The following is a 19,582-nucleotide window of genomic DNA, read 5'->3' as shown; positions in this document are numbered from 1 at the left end:
TTATAGAACCCCACTTAATATCTCCTGTAGGGCTGCTTTTGTGGTTACAAAATTGGTCAATGACTGACAATTCTGGAAGGACATTATCTCTCCATCAATTCTCAATGACAGACTTGCTGGATAAAGGATACTTGGCTGCATGTTTTCTGTGAAAGAGCTTTAAAAATGCCCCCGCAATCCTTTCTCTCATTCCAGGACTGAGTAGACAGGTATGATGCAATTCTGATACCTTTACCTTGGTATGTGAGAGATTTCTTTGCCCTAACCTCTTTCAATTCTGTATCCTAGGATATAATATTTGCAAATTGCACTATGACATGACGTGGTGTAAGTTTGTCATGGTTAAGCTTCCGAGGGGTCCTCTCTGTCTCTTGGACACGAATGTTTGTTTCCCTCTCTAGATTAGGGAAGTTTTCAGCTACAATTTGTTTTTCTCCACCCCCTCAGGGATGCTGATAATTCTGACACTGGAACATTTCATTGAGTCAGTAATCTCCTGTAACCTACATTCTTGAGATTGGATTTTTTTTAGCCAAGTTTCTATTTTAGCTTTCTCTTCTACTAACCCATCCTCCAATTCACTGATACGTTCTTCTGCCTCATTCACCCTGACCATTAGAGCATCTAGTTTTGACTGCATTTGATTCATGGAATTTTTAATTTCTGCCAGATTTGCTCTCATTTCCACCCTTAGAGATTCTATAGTCTCATTAACATTTTTGTTAATACTTTTTTCAAGTCTACACATCATCTCGACCATTGTTACTCTGAACTCCCTTTCTGATAGTCAGGTTATATCCATATCCATTAGTTCTATGGCAGAGGCCAGAGACTCATTGTCTTTTCTTTGCTGGGGGGGATTTCTCCTTCTCGTAATTCTGATGAGGAGAGGTTGTGGGGTTGTCCAGAGCCCAAATTATTGACCAGGACACAGGCAGTGCACACTTGTTTTACAGGGATCTTAGGGATGTGATCTTCTTGATTTTTCAGCCTGCCTTTTGGGAGATGTCTACCACCCAGATACTCAGGCAACCCTGTTTGGGTACACTCTCGGTGTTCCCTGTGAGGGGGATGGGGATAGGCATACTGTGAGCCGGTATTTCCAGGCTTTTGTTCTCTGGTGGCTTTCCTTGGCATTTTGCTGTGCCTCTTCTGAGAGTCAGAGCGGCAGTAGCCGAATCTCCACTTCTGTCTCAGAACAGAGGGATCATGGACTGTTCTCCACTGCTGCTCTGGGCATTCTAACACTGTTTTTGTTGGTGCTGCTCAACCCTGCAGTGGCCCGGGATGTGCGCCCCATAGCTGGCGTCTCAGCTCTCACTTCCAGGGCTGGCACATCTCTGTCCTTTTTGTTTCTAACACCACCAGCCACCAGCTGCCCCAGCGTGCTCTGGAGCTCCATTTCAGTGTGGTTCTCGGGCCCTCCAGAGCTCCAGTTTTCAGACTGGTCGCGCTTCCCTGGCTCACGGTCTCAGTCTGCTCTCTCGTGGGTGCCGGTCTGCGACTCTTCCTGCTCCCCTCTGCAGGTGGCTACTGCCTCCCAGTGCCTGAATGCGGCGGCTCCCTCCCCCTTCCATTTATCTTCAGTTATCTGTGCACGGCTTTACAGCTTCCTGCTTTGTATCTCAATACTCATTGCTGGAGATGTTCATTTGTAGAGATCCAGATGCATTCCTGAATCTCACACTTATTCTGTGGATGTTCAGGATGGTCTGGTACCTATCCAGCTGTTTTCAGGGGACCAGCTGAAAAAGGGGACCCCTACTCCTCCACCATCTTAACTCTCAAGTCTATAAATATATTTCTTAAATGGGTTCCAGCAGTAGAGAGTGCAAAAGAAAAAGGAAATTCTAAAACAAAAACAAGCATAGAATAAATAATAAGTAAATAAAATGACATGCAAAAAGAAACGTTTTTGTTTTTGTTTTTGTTTTTTGAGCAAAAGAAAGGCTCCTGTCAATCCTATGCCAGAGTGTCTGCAGAGAAATCTGTCAACAATTCTCATTCCCATGTATACATGCTGCTTCTTCATCATGTCCTGGAGTTGATTTCTCATTCTTTCTCAGTCTTTTATCTTGCCTTGACCAATATAATGTGGCAGAAGTAAAACTTTGTTATGTCTATGCCTTAGGAAGCATGGCATGTTCCATATTTATTCTTAGAGCCATGAATCAGCACATTAAGAATTCCAGACACTTTCTGGTCATAGAAAGTGAATTCTGGTCATTTCCCATTTGTTACTACTACATTTGTTACTACTTATAAAAGCCATCCCATCAGAGGCTTGAGACATTTGAGTGAAATCATCTCATTTCTTCCAGCCTATTCTATTGTCCTAGCAACAGCACATGAAGATAGATAAATCTGACCCAGCTGAATCTTTTCCGTTTACTTGACCCCCAAATTACAAGCAATATTGTGGTTGTTGTCTTAAGCTACCACATTTTGATGTGTTTTTTACACACATTGATGTAAATTAAACTGAAGCTAAGCACACCACATACTGGTATCATTTTACAATATGGAAATTCATGTTATAATTTTAATATATGAAATGAAGTCCAGTGTGAAAGGCAATAAAATGAGTAATGATCACTATTTCATCATTAAAATTTATTTCAAAACAGCTACAATCAGGGGCAACCGGGAGGCTCAGTCAGTTGGTGTTTGGCTCAGGTCATGATCTTGGGCTGCTGGGATTGAGCCCCACATGGGGCTCCCCCTGCTCAGCACAGAGTATGCCTCCCCCTCTCCTTCTCCCTCTCTCTCAGCCCTTCCCCATCACTGTTCCTCTCTCTCTCAAATGAATGAATAAAATCTCTTAAAAAAACAAATTGAAGAAAATATAGTTATGTAATATATAGAGAAGAAAAATAAAACTATTTTATGCTAATCATTATATTACTTTATTTATTTTAAACTATAATTATTTTTTAAGTTTTTATTTATACTTCAATTAACATACAGTGTAATATTAGTTTCAGGTGTACAATTTAGTGATTCAACACTTTCATATAACACCTGGTGCTCATCACAACATGTACACTCCTTAATCCCCATCACCCATTTAACCCATCCCCCAACCAACCTCCCTTGTGATAACTGTCAGTTTGTTCTCTAGAGTTGAGTCTATTTCTTGGTTTAACCCCCCCCTCTTTTTTTCTCCCTTTGCTCATTTATTTTGTTTCTTAAATTCCACATATGAGTGAAGTTATATGGTATTTGTCTTTCTCTGACGTATTTCGCTTGGCATAGTACTCTCCAGCTCTGTATATGTTCTTACAAATGTCAAGATTTCATTCTTTCATTCTCTTTTATGGTTTCATTCTCTTTTATGGTTGAGTAATATTCATCTCCTTTCTCTCTCTCTCTCTCTCAGTCTCCATATATATATATACACACACACACACACATATATATGGAGATATATATGAAGATATATATATCTATATATATAAACACACACATATTTCTTCTTCATCCATTCATCAGTCAATGGACACTTGGGCTGTTGCCATAATTTAGCTATTGTTGGTAATGTTGTTATAAACTACCCTACAATCTATCAATTACACTATTAGATATTTACCCAAAGAGCACAAAAAGCTTGTTTTATAAATATCAGGGTGCATGTTTCCCTTTGAATTAGTATTTTTTTGTTCTAATCATTATTTTAAATTCTTGGAACATTCACAGAGATTGTCTTGTTTTATGCCAAAGAATGATACAAACATTAAACATTTTGTTTACAAAATAGTCAAATATATCAATAAAACACATCAAGCCATGAAAATTAGAACATTATAAACTGATAATGATGATGATGATGAAGATAGGTGATAAATAGGTGATAGATGGATTTTGATATAGATATAGATGAATTATAGATAGAAAATGGAGAGACAAACAGACATATTGGGAGAGACATACCATGAGGAGGGAAGGGGTACATGACCTGCAAAAAGAACTTATGTAAACAGAGCCTTTGACAAAACTCATTTCCTTTATATATCTATTATCAATTATCTGTTTATCTGTAAGTCTATCATCTATCTATCTATCTATCTATCATCTATCTATCATTCATCTATCTATCATCTATCTGTTTTTGACTCATTTCCTTTAGTAGACACTAAGCAGCCCCAGTACCCACAGTGGCTGGATAAGGAAATAAATTGCTCTTGCAATCTGACTTCCTGTCAATTCTATCACTGCCCAAAATTCCAAGTGAAATCAGGGGAACATACTCCTTAGGGCCTCCCAACTGGGAAAGAAAGGTAAAGAAGGAGAATAATTATGGTAAATAAAAAATAAATAAATAAATAAATAAATAAATAATATCCAACACAATAAAATAAACATTTTCTCCTCAAATGACATTAGATATGTATTTGTTTGTAGATGGTATGGAAGTGAAGTGGGTTAAAGAGAAGAGTCCTGGTGGTGACTATCAATTCTTCAAGGAGAAGGCAATTAACTCTTAGTATAAATTTTGAATATTGTTGTGAATGTATTTAAGGCAATTTGATAATGCTGAACTTATTTCTTTATTTTTTGAAAGTAACCATAATAATCAGGTGTTTATTGTTTACAACCTCTGTAGAAGATTTTCAAAATTTGAGATATAATTGACATATAATATTGTATAATATTAAGGTGTATAAATTAATGATTTGGTATACATATATATTACTATTTACCAGAGTACAGTTAGTTAACTCATCTTCAACTCACATAACTCATTTTGTTGCTGTCATTGTTATGCTGAGAACATTAAAGCTATACTCTTCTAGCAAGCAACTTTTGAGTATACAATGCAACATTTTTAAAAATAGTTGTCAATGCTGCACATTAGATCCTTAAAATGTATTCATCTTAAAACTGAAAGTTTGTATTCTTTGACCAACATCTTCTCATTTTTACAGTTATTTTGCCCTTGGAAACCACAATCTACTTTCTATTTATATGCATTCATGTTTTTAGATCCCGCATGTAAATTAAATCATACAGTATTTGTCATTCTCTGTCTGGCATCCATNCTGATGGCTAATGATTTTGAATATTTTTTCATGTGTCTGTTAGCCATTTGTATGTCATCGTTGGAAAAGTGCCTGATCATATCTTCTGCCCATTTTATGATTTGTTTATTTGTTTCTCGTGTATTAAGTTTGAGAAGTTTTTTGTAGACCTTGGATACAAGTCCTTTATCTGTAGTGTCCTTTGCAAATATATTCTCCCATTCCGTGGGCTGTCTCTTAGTTTTTTTGACTGTTTCCTTGGCTGTGCAGAAGCTCTTTATCCTGATAAAGTCCCATAAGTTCATTTTATCTTTTGTTTCTCTTGCCTTTGGAGATATGTCATGAAAAAGTTGCTGTGGCTGATGTCATAGAGGTTGCTGCCAATGCTCTCCTCTAGTATTTTGAGATGGATTCCTGTCTCACATCAAGGCCTTTCATCCATTTGGAGTTTATCTTTGTGTATGGTGTGAGAGAGTGGTCAAGTTTCATTCTTTTGCATGTAGCTGTCCAATTTTCCCAGCACCATTTATTGAAGAGAATGTCTTTTTTTCCACTAGATGTTTCTTCCTGCTTTACCAAAGATTAGTTGCCCAAAGAGCCAAGGGTCCATTTCTGGGTTCTCTATTCTATTCCATTGGTCTATGTGTCTGTTTTTGTGCCAGTACCATATTGTCTTTGTGATCACAGCTTTGTAGTACAGCTCAAAATCCGGCACTGGGATGCACCCAGCTATGTTTTTCCTTTTCAGCAGTTCCTTGGAGATTCGGTGCCTTTTCTGGTTCCATACAAAATTAAGGACTATTTGTTCTAGTTCTTTGAAAAATGCCCTTGGAATTTGATCGGGATAGCATTGAAAGTGTAGATTGCTGTGGGTAGCATGGACACTTTAAGTATGTTAATTCTCCCAATCCATGAGCATGGAATATTTTTCCATCTTTTTATGTCTTCCTCAATGTCTTTCAAGAGTGATTTATAGTTTCTAGAATACAGGTCCTTAACATCTCTGGTTAAGTTAATTCCAAGGTAACATATGGTTTTTGTTGTTATTGTAAATGGGATGGATTCCCTAATTTCTCTTTCTTCAGTCTTGTTATTCGTGTATAGAAATGCAATTGATTTCTGGGTATTGATTTTGTATCCTGCCACATTACTTAATTGTGCTATAACTTCTAATGGTTTGGGAGTGGATTCTTTTGGGTTTTCCATATAGAGTTTCATGTTATCTGCAAAGAGAGACATTTTGACTTCTTCTTTGCTGATTTCAATAACTTTGATCCCTTTTTGTTGTCTGATTGCTGTTGCAAGGACTTCTAGTATTATGTTGAATAATAGTGGCGAGAGTGGGCATCCTTGTCGTGTTCCTGATCTTAAGGGAAAGGATTCCAGCTTTTCCCTATTGAGAATAATATTTGCAGTAGGCTTTTCATAGATGGCTTTCATGAGATTAAGAAATGTACCCTCTACTCCTACACTCGGAAGGGTTTTAATCAGGAAAGGATCCTGTATTTTGTCAAATGCTTTTTCTGCATCAATTGAGAGGATCATATGGCTCTTGAGTCTTTTCTTATTGACATGATATATCACACTGATTTGCAAATGTTGAACCATGCTTGCATCCCAGGTCTGAATCCCACTTGGTCATGATGGATAATCCTTTTAATGTAATGTTGGATTCTTTTAGCAAGGATCTTGTTGAGGATTTTGGCGTCCATATTCATTAGGGAAATTTGTCTGTAATTCTCCTTTTGGGGGGGTGTCTTTGACTGGTTTGGGGATCAAGGTAAGCCTCATATAATGAGTTTGGTAGCTTTCCTTCTGTTTCTACTTTTTGAAATAGCTTTAGGAGAATAGGAATTATTTCTTCTTTGAATGCTAGGTAGAATTCCCCAGGAAAACCATCCGGGCCTGGAGTTTTGTTATTTGGAAGGCTGTTTATCACTGACTTAATCTCTTCATAGTTAATTGGCCTGTTTAAGAAATCTTTCTTCCTGGGGCTCCTGGGTGGCACAGCGGTTAAGCATCTGCCTTTGGCTCATGGCGTGATCCTAGCGTTGTGGGATCAAGTCCCACATCGGGCTCTCCGCTATGAGCCTGCTTCTTCCTCTCCCATTCCCCCTGCTTGTGTTCCCTCTCTCGCCGGCTGACTCTATCTCTGTTGAATGAATAAATAAATAAATAAATAGATCTTTTTTTAAAAAAAGAAATCTATTTCTTCGTGTTTCATTCTTGGTATTGTATATGTTTCCAGGAAGGCCTCCATCTCTTCCAGATTGCTTAGTTTTTTGCATATAGCTCTTGATAAAAATTTCTAATAATCCTTCCAATTTCAATGTTGTTGGTCTTGACCTCTCCTTTTCATTAATAATTTTATTAATTTCGTCCTTTCTCTATTCTTTTGGATAAGTATTGCCAGTGGTCTGTCAATTTTATGGATTCTCTTAAAGAACCAGCTTCTAGTCCTATTGATTTGCTCTTCTGTACTCCTGGTTTCTTATTCATTCATTTCTGCTCTAATTTTGGTCAACTGCTTCCTCGTGAATGGATNATTTCTGCTCTAATCTTGGTCAACTCCTTCCTTGTCAGTGGGTTAGGCCTGTCCCTCTGTTGCTGTTCCAGTTTCTTGAGGTGAGAATATAGAAACTGCATTTTAGATTTTTCTATTCTTTTGAGTGAGGCTTGGATGGCTATGTATTTCCCCCTTAGGACTGCCTTTGCAGTATCCCATAGGTTTTGGACCATTGTGTTTTCATTCTCATTGGTCTCCATAAATTTTTTTAAATGGATTTTTCTTTCCTGGTTTATCGAGTCATTCTTGAGCAGGATGGTTCTTAGCCTCCAAGTGTTTGAGTTTCTTCCAGGTTTTTCCTTGTGGTTGAGTTCCAATTTCAGAGCGTTGTGGTCTGAGAATATGCAGGGGATAATTTCAATCTTTTGGTATTGGCTGAGACCTGTTTTGTGTCCCAGAGCATGATCTATTCTTGAGAATGTTCCATGGGCATTTGAATAGAATGAGTATTCTTTGGTTCTGGGGTGTAGTGTTCTATATATATCTATGAGGTCCAACTCGTCGAGTATGGCATTCAAAGCCTTTGATTCTTTGCTTAGTTTTTGCCAGGGTGTTCTGTCTATTTCTGATAATGGGGTGTTGAGGTCCCCTACTATTAATGTGCTTTTATCTATATGTCTCTTTATTTTGGTTAAGAGTTGGCTTGTGTATCTTGCTGCTCCCCTGTTGGGGGCATATATATTAATAATTGTCATATCCACTTGTTGAATACTTCCTTTAAGAATAATATAGTGCCCTTCTGTATCTCTCTCTATGGCCTCTAGTTTAAAATCCAGTCTATCTGATATGAGAATTGCTACTCCAGCTTTCTTTTGAGGTCCATTTGCATGGAAGATGGTACTCCATTGCCTTACTCTAAGTCTGAATGCATCTTTGGGTACAAAATGAGTCTCTTGTAGACAGCAAATGGTTGGGTCATGTATTTTTATCCAATCTGCAACCTTCTGGCGTTTTATGGGAGCATTCAAGCAATTTAGATTGTTAGAGACTATTGAGAGGTATAATTTTAATGATGTCATTTTGCCAGTAAAGTCTTTGTTTGTATCGGTTGTGACGTTCTGCTCTGTATCACTCTTGGGGCCTTTTTGCCTTTATAGAACCTCCCTTAATATCTCCTGTAGGGCTGGTTTCCTGGTTACGAAATTGGTTAATGATTGGTGATTCTGGAACATCTTTATTTCTCCAACATTTCTGAATGACAGCCTTGCTGGATAAAAAATGCTGGCTGCATGTTTTTCTCTGAAAGAACCTTAAAATGGTNCTGAAAGAGCTTTAAAAATGCCCCCCCAACCCTTTCTCTCATTCCAGGTCTGTGTAGACTGGTCTGACGTAATTCTGATACCTTTGCCTTGGTACGTGAGCAATTTCTTTGCCCTGGCCACTTTCAATACTCTATCCTTCGATCTAATATTTGTGAATTGCACTATGACGGGCCGTGGCGTAGGTTTGTCCTGGTTGAGCTTGGATGGGGTCCTCTCTGCCTCTTGGACACGAATGCTTGTTTCCCTTGCTAGATTAGGGAAGTTTTCAGCTACAATTTGTTCAAATATCTCTTCTAGACCTCTGTTTTTCTCCACCCCTTCAGGGATGCCGATGATTCTGACATTGGATCGTTTCATAGAGTCAGTAATCTCCCGTAATCTACATTCGTGGGCGTGGATTTTTTTAAGACCAGCTTCTATTTTCGTTTTTTCTTCTACTAACCCATCCTCCAATTCGCTAACGCGTTCCTCTGCCTCGGTGACCCTGGCCGTCAGAGCCTCTAGTTTTGACTGNTGGTTGAGCTTGGGTGGGGTCCTCTCTGCCTCTTGGACATGAATGTTTGTTTCCCTTGCTAGAATAGGGAAGTTTTCAGCTACAATTTGTTCAAATATCTCTTCTAGACCTCTGTTTTTCTCCACCCCCTCTGGGATGCCAATGATTCTGATATTGGAACGTTTCATAGAGTCAGTAATCTCCCGTAATCTACATTCGTGGGCATGGATTTTTTTAAGACCAGCTTCTATTTTCTTTTTTTCTTCTACTAACCCATCCTCCAATTCGCGAATGTGTTCCTCTGCCTCTGTGACCCTGGCCGTCAGAGCCTCTAGTTTTGACTGCATTTGGCTCATAGAATTTTAAATTTCTGTCAGATTCGCTCTCATTTCTGCCCTTAAGGATTCTATATTCTCAGTAACATTTTTGTTAATACTTTTTTCAAGTCTACTCATCATCTTGACCATTGTTGCTCTGAATTCCATCTGATAATTTGGTTACATCCAGATCTATTCTTTCTGTGACAGAGGCCACAGACTCATTGTCTTTTCTTTGCTGGGGGGGACATCTCCTTTTTTTTTAAGATTTTATTTACTTATTTGACAGAGAGAGAGACAGACGAGAGAGGGAACACAAGCAGGGGGAGTGAGAGAGGAAGAAGCAGGCTCACAGCGGAGGAGCCTGATGTGGGGCTCAACCCCATAATGCCGGGATCACACCCTGAGTCAAAGGCAGACGCCTAACCGCTGTGCCACCCAGGCGCCCCGGGACATCTCCTTCTCGTCATTCAGATGAGGAGAGATTGCGGGTTGTCCAGTGCCCAAATTATTGACTGGGACCCAGGCCGTGCACCCTTATTTTATAGAGATCTTAGGGATGTGGGCTTCTTCTTTAAATGTTTTATTTATTTATTTAAGAGAGAGAGACAGACAGTCAGCAAGAAAGGGAACCCAAGCAGGGGAGTGGAATAGGAAGAAGCAGCTCCCAGTGGAGAAGCCTGATGAGGGACTCCTTTCCGGAACGCTGTGATCACGCCCTACTCCGAAGACAGCTGCTTAATGACTGCACCACCCCGGTGCCCCAGTTTGTGGGCTTCTTGATTTTTAATCCTGCCTTCTGGGGGAGGCACCTGCCACACCGATACTCAGGAAACTCTGTTTTCGTAGAGTCTCCATGTCCCCTCTAAGGGGGGATGGGATGGGCACGCTGTGAGCTGGTATTTCCAGGCTTTTGTTCTCTGGCGGCTTTCCCTGGCGGTCTGCTGTGCCTCTTCTGAGAATCAGAGCAGCAGCGGCCGAAATTCAGCCTATGTCACAGAACAGGGATTGTAGCCTGTTCTCCACTGATGTTCTGGCCACTTTAACTCTGTTTCTGTTGGTGCTGCTCAACCCTTCAGCATCCCAGGCTGTGCACCCCACACCCGGCGTCCCAGCCCTCACTTCCAGGACCGGCGCGTCTCTGTCCTTTGTGTTTCTAATACCACCAGCCGCCAGCCACCAGCTGCCCCATGCACACTCCCGGAGCTCCCGGTCTCAGTGTGGATCCAATGAGCACACCGGAGTCCGGAGTTCCGTGAGATGCTTGGTAGCGCGTGCTCCAGGCTCACGGTCCCAGTCTGCTGTCTCAAGGGTGCGGGTCCGAAGTCCGCCCGCTCCCCCGTGCAGATGGCTACCGCTTCCCGGAGTTCGGACATGGGGGCTCCCTCCCCCTTCCATTTATCTTCCAATATCTGTGTGTGGTTTCACAGCTCCCTGCTTTGTACCTCAATACTCAGTGCTGGAGATGTTCATTTGTAGAGATCCCGATGTATCTCCCTTCGTCTCAGGCTGATTCCATGGATGTTCAGGCTGGTCTGGTACTTATCCAGCTCAACTCTGGGGTCCGGCTGAAAAACGGGTCCCCTACTCCTCCCGAAAAATTATTTTAAATAGGTATTTTGTATGTTTCTTCTGTCTTTTGATAACAAGATAAATTCTGTTCAGATTTTTTATTAACAAACTGGACAATGAGTTTTCTTTGTGTTAAATGCCTTCTTAAATAGATACCAAAGAAGAGGTTGATGTATAAAATACACTGTCAAATTCTTTCACTTAGATTTCTACTGTATGCTCGTGAAAATTTCCTGTAAACCATGCTTTTTTTAATGTCTTTTTTATTATATTATGTTTGTCACCATACAATACACCCCTGGTTTCTGATGTAAAGTTCAATGATTCATTAGTTGCGTATAAAACCCAGTGCACCATGCAATATGTGCCCTCCTCACTACCCATCACCAGGCTTTTTTATGTAAATGGAAAGATAGATTCTGTAAAAAAAAAAATAGAAAGAATATGTATTTCCTTGAATTATTGTTTTTATATTTTTCTCTACTATATCTAGAAATTTTTTTGGTGGAGTAAATTACTTCACACTCCATATGCCATGACCAGTCAGATGATCCTCCATATTACAAGTTCAGTGAAGAAGGGTACTTCAGATTTGGCACAATTTATTTATCATAAAGCCACAGATAATCTATCTCATATAGTTCTTAAGTATTAGCCCAGAGGGAGCTTATGTGAACAAACATGAAAAATCTTATTTTCATATATGTTAACTATTTATAGGTGAAACATAGGGTACTCTTCTTCCCTAGTTCCTTATTATAACAGAATAATTGAGTTACTAGATATATCACAATGGAAAATATATTCCAGTGATGGAAAACTGAGTTTTATATATATATATATATATATATATATATATTTCTTTAAAACATCTTAAGATCTGTGAAAAATAAATGTATATGTGTGCCTTCACACAGACACACACACAGAGTTAATACAACAAGTTGATTTATTTTTAGAATGAATTTTAGATATACTTGGAGCAAATTACTTAAGATTTTGCAAATTACTTGTTATCTTAATTTTGTTTTCTGGTGAGAAAAAACTATGGGGTTGTTTTAGTGATTGAATGTAAGGGTGTATATATTAATAAATTAACAGAAAATCTGTCCCAAAATATATTTTCATCAAACTCCTAGTTTAAATTTTATGTTGTGGAGTGCCTGAGTGGCTCAGTCAGTTAAGCATCTGCCTTTGGCTCAGGTCATGATCCCTGGGTCCTTGGATTGAGCCCTATGTGGGTCTCCCTGCTCACCAGGGTGTCTGCTTGTCCCTCTCCCTCTTCCCCTCTCCTCTGATCCTACTCTCTCTCTATTAAATAAATGAAATATTTTAAAAATAAATAAAATCTTATGCTATGTTTCCCCTCAATTATTTTCCTAAATATACAATGGTTTTATATATGAAAATGACTTTGCTACTTAAAATGCTTACATGAGTTTTAACATAATTACTTGTATTCAACCACTACACCTTCCTTTTTAAATCTCTTTTGATGAGAAGAATTTAATGATTAAATTTTAATAATCCTTGTATAGGTAAGTGAACTTTATAAAGAACCAACATGTTTTATATTGCAAAGAGTCCCCCGTAAAGGACGATTACTGATTCAAAAGTAACAGGGAAGAAAAGTCATCAAGTAAGTTTGATATATGCTGTAGTAAATGTTTCCATATGGGCTATACAGATACACAGAAACAACACTCAACACAGCTTTGGTCATCAGGACAGGCTCCTGTTGAAGAGGTCTTGACGGACAATCATAAGTTAGGCAGTGTGATTGTACAAGGAGCAAAGCAGACAAAAGAGTAGACAAATTTGAAAGGTTGTGGAGATTTGAGATAAAGCAGATGTTTCAGAGAGAACTTTGCATAACAGAGAATTGGTCAGGTCACAAGGTCCTAGCAATTAAGTTTTATTTTTCTTCTTGAAATTTATGAAGGGGCAGTGAGTAATTTAAGTGAGAAGTTGATAGTTATCAATGCATTTTAAATATGCCATTGCTTTAGGCAAATGACAACATTTAGAGTGGAAAGAAGCATGCCCTGAAGATATGATGGTTATGAGGTTACTGCAGCAAATTATGTTCATAATGCAAAATACAAGTGTTGAACAGGTGGTCTCATGGCACTTTCATTAAGCCTTTGCCTCTATTTGAATGGTTAATCACGTTCTTACATATATTTTGCTTTCTGTGAGTTTATTTTCCTTTTATTTCAGTTTACGTATTTGAGAAGACATACTGTAAATGAGGTAAAAGTGTTAAGTCATTTGAAAAAGCAGGTTGAAAGATTGTTTCCTTTGCAATAAATACTCCGTTTTAATTTTAACTCTATTTTGAAAACTTGTAAAATTTAGCTTCATCAATATTAGCACTCTTTCCTTCCTACAGATAAGTAGGCAGCCATTATGTATGACAATAGAAGTAAAGAATGACAAACATTGCCAAAGTGAACTAGTATGAGGAGGTCCATATGGATTTTGTTTCCTTCAAGAGAGGTCTGAAAGAGAGCATGTCCTTCTATAATTAAAGTTGAAGTATTCAATTCTCTGTGGAGGAAAATGACTTAATGTCCACAATAACATGAGATAGATCCATCTCTAGAAACGTGGGTTCATAGGATCATCTGGGCAGCTTCTGCTGATTTTTTTTCCTAAAAGACAGAAGAAACAGAGAGATGTAGTTCAGAGACAGAGAGTGAGTATCGTATTCCAGAGTACAGAGATCCTAGATTTTATTTGGTGAATATCTGACTTGATCAATAACTGTGAGTATAACTATTAAACTCTTCTTTTTTGAAAATATTACCTTCTCTATTGTCCTTAAGTACCATTGGTGGTAAAAAAAAAAAAAAGAGAGGGAGAAAGATAATATGTATGAAACGGTAATACTATGTAAGATATGCCAGTGTAAACATTCCTTGGCATGATTATTAAAATTCTTATATTAATTATATTGTATATTTTTTAATAAATTTACCATATTGTGTGCTTTTCATAATATCATGGAGTGCTATAATTCCCTCACATACCTAGGCTCATTCTTTTTCATTCTAATGATAAGGGAGAATAGAAATAGTCTACTTCGGGGCGCCTGGGTGGCACAGCGGTTAAGCGTCTGCCTTCGGCTCAGGGCGTGATCCCGGCGTTATGGGATCGAAGCCCCACATCAGGCTCCTCCGCTATGAGCCTGCTTCTTCCTCTCCCACTCCCCCTGNCCCCTGCTTGTGTTCCCTCTCTCTCTGGCTGTCTCTATCTCTGTCAAATAAATAAATAAAATCTTTAAAAAAAAAAAAAAGAAATAGTCTACTTCTACTTAATGATTACATAATGTGTAATTTATTAAAAATATTTATTAAAGCCTTTATGATAAACATAAATATCTTCCAATTTGTGTATATATATATATACATATACACACACACACACACACACACATATATATATATACTCAAAATGACCTCACAGAAACAATCGTATAAGAAATGAGTTCAATATACTGCATTAAATCAGACTAAGGAAAAGTTAGACTTGAAAAAAAATTTCTTAGATACCACCTAGTGGAATTTTCATTTTAGAAAATACTAGGGGAAATGACTTAACCTAAAACAGAACCCAGTTCTCTATGTATGTCCCAAGTAGTTCATAAAATACACCAATTAATAAAGTTCTTAGAATTAGAGCCATAAAAGTAAAAAATAAAATAAAAATAAAAAGAATTAAATGAAGCTTGATTTACTTAAGTTGCACAATATGTGAAACCCTTTAATATTTGCAAATATGGCATGGGCTGGGATGTGTGAATGGATGTCTTCTGTTTGTTTTTTTAAGTTTTTACTAAATTCTAGTTAATAAACATACAGTGTAGTATTAGTTTCAAGTGTACAATATAATGATTCAACACTTCCACACAACCTTCAGTGCTCATCACAATAAGTACACTCCTTTATTTTTTAATTTTTTTTAATTTTTAAAATTATTATGTTTACATAAAAAACCAAGGAGGTACTGTATGGTGACTAACATAATAAAAATATTATTATAAAAAATAAAATTATTAAGGCACCTGGGTAGTGCAGTTGTTAAGCATCTGCCTTCGGCTCAGGGCGTGATCCCGGTGTTCCGGGATCGAGTCCCACATCGGACTCCTCAGCTGGGAGCCTGCTTCTTCCTCTCCCACTCCCCTGCTGTGTTCCCTTTCTCATTAGTTGTCTCTCTGTCACATAAATAAACAAAATCTTTAAAAAAATAAAATTATTATGCTTATGATGATGTCTATTATTATTTTGAATAAATGCCCTTCTTAATCCCTATCACTTATTTAACCCATCCTCCCCCAATTCTGTCCAACCGGTAACCATCAGTTTGTTCTCTATATTGAAGAGTTTGTTTCTTGGTTTCTCTCTCTCTTTCTCTCTCTCTCTCTCTCTCCCCCACACACCCTTTCTCACACAATGTCTACAGAAAGGCTGGAACAGTAGAGTTGGGCATCCTCTTAAATCTGTGCCCCCCCAGATCTTTCCACTAGGTCCATGTCTTTCCTCTCATTTTTATTAATATTCCAAACTCTAGTCATCTCAGGCCTCTATATTTAATCTTATGTTCTAAATTTTTTTCTTTTTATTTTCAGCTCTATTTTTAGTGTTCATTTTCCTTATATGCCCCCACCACTCTTAAATACATTTAATTTTCCTCTCATTAAGTGACTTTTCTTAAAAATATCATTTTTAAAAATCAACCTGGGTCTTCTCTGTTATGCATCAACAATTGGCATGAAAACATGAAAGGACCAACATGCTTTACCTAGAATGTTAAGATCTTTTAATTTTGTATAAAATTTTTATACTTATTCTAATTTTATTTTTTATTTTTATTTTTTATTTCTTTTAAAATTTTTATTTAAATTAAATTCAGTTAACATATAGTGTACTATTACTTTCAGGGGTAGAATTTATTTTTTTTTATTTTTTTTTAATTTTATTTTATTATATTGTGTTAATCACCATACAGTACATCCCCAGATTCCGATGTAAAGTTTGATGCTTCATTAGTTGCGTATAACACCCAGTGCACCATGCAATACGTGCCCTCCCTACTACCCATCACCAGGCTATCCCCTTCCCCCACCCCCTCCCCTCTGAAGTCCTCAGTTTGCCTCTCACAGTCCATAGTCTCTCATGTTTCATTCCCCCCTCTGATTACCCCCCTTTTCTTTATCCCTTTCTTCCCCTACCGATCCTCCTAGTTCTTATGTTCCATAGATGAGAGAAATCATATGATAATTGTCTTTCTCTGCTTGACTTATTTCACTTAGCATTATCTCCTCCAGTGCCGTCCATGTTGCAGCAAATGTTGAGAATTCGTTCTTTCTGATAGCTGAGTAATATTCCATTGTATATATGGACCACAGCTTCTTAATCCAGTCATCTGTTGAAGGGCATCTCGGCTCCTTCCATGATTTGGCTATTGTGGACAATGCAGCTATGAACATTGGGGTGCATATGGCCCTTCTCTTTACTACGTCTGTATCTTTGGGGTAAACACCCAGTAGTGCAATGGCTGGGTCATAGGGTAGTTCAATTTTTAACTTTTTAAGGGACCTCCACACTGTTTTCCAGAGTGGCTGTACCAACTTGCATTCCCACCAACAATGTAGGAGGGATCCCCTTTCTCCACATCCTCTCCAACAATTGTTGTTTCTTGCCTTGTCTATCTTTGCCATTCNAAAAAAAAAAAGAGCACTAACTGTAACACATTGCTTGTGGGCAGAAAGTAATATAGAATGTACCTAAAGCTCTCTCATGATGTCCACTGTTCTAAAGTTTGATTGGCAAGGATGAAGTACATTGTGGATTCTCAAAAGATGAGTAATTTGTTCTTCCATAGGAAATATTTTAAAGGTGATTTGATTAAGTAAGACTCCAAGATTTTGTCTGAGAACGGAAAGTAAAAACTTACAGTATCAAACTCTTCTCTAAACTGGGGTATACAGGTGTAATGATAGGGATACCATACAGGCTTTCACTGTGCTAGTGCCACATAATGAAAAGGGACAGACTGGTACAGAGAATTATTACAACAGGATTTCAGTAGTTATTTAGGAAAGCACCAACCTGGAAACATGTTAGAACAACACTACAAAAAAAAACTTGCAATGCACTATATGTTGGTTACCTGAACATAATGAAAAAATAAAAATAAAATAAAACATCAAACTCATTAAAAAAAGAACAAAGGGAGAAAAAGGTCAATGAGGAACTTCCTGCGATCAAGGATGGGCATCAAATTCAGGAGTAGGTATATTTAAGTATTTTCCTTCTAGGTTCTCTATTGACTGTCTACCTACAGGTACATTGGTTGACTCATAGCTTTATATTTATTATCTGAGGAATAAAGAAAATATTTTTAGAGTTGTTGCCTGTGACGTTTGGAAGGAAATAACTGGAAAAACTGAATAAGTCAGAACTCATTGTGACCAAATGGAGAGAGGTCTTGTGCATGCCTTAAATGCAGTTTCCATTAGAGTGATTGCCATAGATTACATTTGAAAACTAAATTAATAAATAATACTGTGGTTGTCCCAGGACTTCTAGGAAAGGTAAACTGTCCAGATGGTGTAGAGAAAGCAGAACTTTACCTCTGACTTCATACTGCTAGGAATCTTTGACCACAGCTCCACCCACACCTTCCTTTTTTCTCTGGTCTTGCACATCTTCACAGTGGCCTTCATGGGAAATATTGCTATGATTCTCCTCATCTACCTGGACACCCAGCTCCACACACCCATGTACTTCCTCCTCAGCCAACTCTCCCTCATGCACCTTATGCTTATCTTCACCACTGTACCCAGGATGGCCTTCAACTACTTGTCTGGAAGGAAGTCCATCTCTCTGGCAGGTTGTGGAGCCCAGATATTCTTCTATGTGTCCCTGCTTGGAGCTGAATGTTTCCTGTTGGCTGTGATGGCCTATGACTGCTATGTGGCTATATGCCACCCACTTCGATACACCATCCTCATGAATCAGAAACTCTGTGCCCTCATGACTATTGATTCCTGGATCTTGGGCTCTCTTGATGGCGTTATTGTGCTTATAGAAGTACTGTCACTCTCATACTGCAGCTCTCTGGAAATTCATCACTTTTTCTGTGATGTGGCTGCCCTTTTCCCTCTATCTTGCATGGACACCTCTGCTTTTGAGAGACTGCTTTTCATCTGCTGTGTGGTGATGCTAATATTAACAGTCTCCATGATCATTATTTCCTATTCACATGTCCTTCGAGCTGTCATCCACATGAGCTCTACAGAAAGTTGCCACAAAGCCTTCACCACCTGCTCCTCCCACCTGTCTGTGGTCGGACTCTACTATGGTGCTATTATGTTCATGTACATGAAACCAGCTTCTATTCATACAGTAGACCAGGACAAGATAGTATCTGCCTTCTATACCATCCTCACCCCCATGCTGAACCCACTCATCTACAACCTCCACAACAAAGAGGTATCAAGGGGACTTCAGAAACTACTGAGGAAAAGAAAGTCAATGTGATTTTTTTTCAAACATATTTGAGTGCCCACTCAGGTCAATACTCCTTCAAGGAAGTTGAAATCCCGTGGCCATCCTCTTCCTCCTAGTTGTTCTTTTCTCCAATATTTTCCCCAATTTTGTAATAGCTTTATTTGCTATAATATATAAATATCATGTGTAATGTAGGCTGTTTTGGCGATTAGCAAAGGCTGTTTTACCCCCAATGAATTTCAGTTTTATTACTATTTGTGAGTCATGAGTACTCGACTTTAGGATAGCTGCCTTTGAGCCAAGGTATAAATCTTGTGGTTCTTTGCTTTACCCCCAAAAAAATGTTGGAGTTGAACCACTGCCTTTGTTGAATGCCTCTTTTATTAAGGATTGCATATCTGGGAGTACATAAATATTACCCTCCTAGAACCTGGGTATTGGCAGTTTTATTCCTGACTCCTTACATAATAACTAACCATTTACAAGTGGGGATTTACCATCAAGACTTTTTCCAATAAAGTCTTATGTCTAAACAAAATAGATCTTAGAAAGTCCTACAAAATTTTTCACCTTCAAATAAAAGGAGATATTTTAACAAATCCACTTAAAATAACTTTGCAAAAAAATTTGCTTTGACTGCCCAACCTTCTTTTTTTTTATAATTAATTTTATTTTATTATATTATGTTAATCACCATACAGTACATCCCTTGATTCTGATGTAAAGTTTGATGCTTCATTAGTTGCGTATAACACCCAGTGCACCATGCAATACGTGCCCTCCTTACTACCCACCACCAGTCCATCCCCTTCCCCCACCCCTTCCCCTCTGAAGTCC

At 38.3% G+C, this 19,582-nt stretch overlaps 1 protein-coding gene across 1 annotated transcript; it reads left to right on the top strand.

Annotated features, from left to right (window-relative positions):
- Nucleotides 1–17,848: 17,848 nt before the first annotated feature.
- LOC100467280 (olfactory receptor 2M4) lies at nt 17,849–18,775 on the top strand (the record flags this gene model as incomplete). Its single annotated transcript, XM_011237720.3, has 1 exon — nt 17,849–18,775. A coding segment is annotated over one exon (927 nt), but the record flags the coding sequence as incomplete, so codon positions are not given.
- Between the last annotated feature and the right edge of the window lie 807 nt (nt 18,776–19,582).

Source organism: Ailuropoda melanoleuca, unplaced genomic scaffold, assembly GCF_002007445.2.
Source record: "Ailuropoda melanoleuca isolate Jingjing unplaced genomic scaffold, ASM200744v2 unplaced-scaffold7480, whole genome shotgun sequence".
NCBI lineage: Eukaryota > Metazoa > Chordata > Mammalia > Carnivora > Ursidae > Ailuropoda > Ailuropoda melanoleuca.
This window is presented reverse-complemented; position numbering and strand designations above follow the sequence as displayed.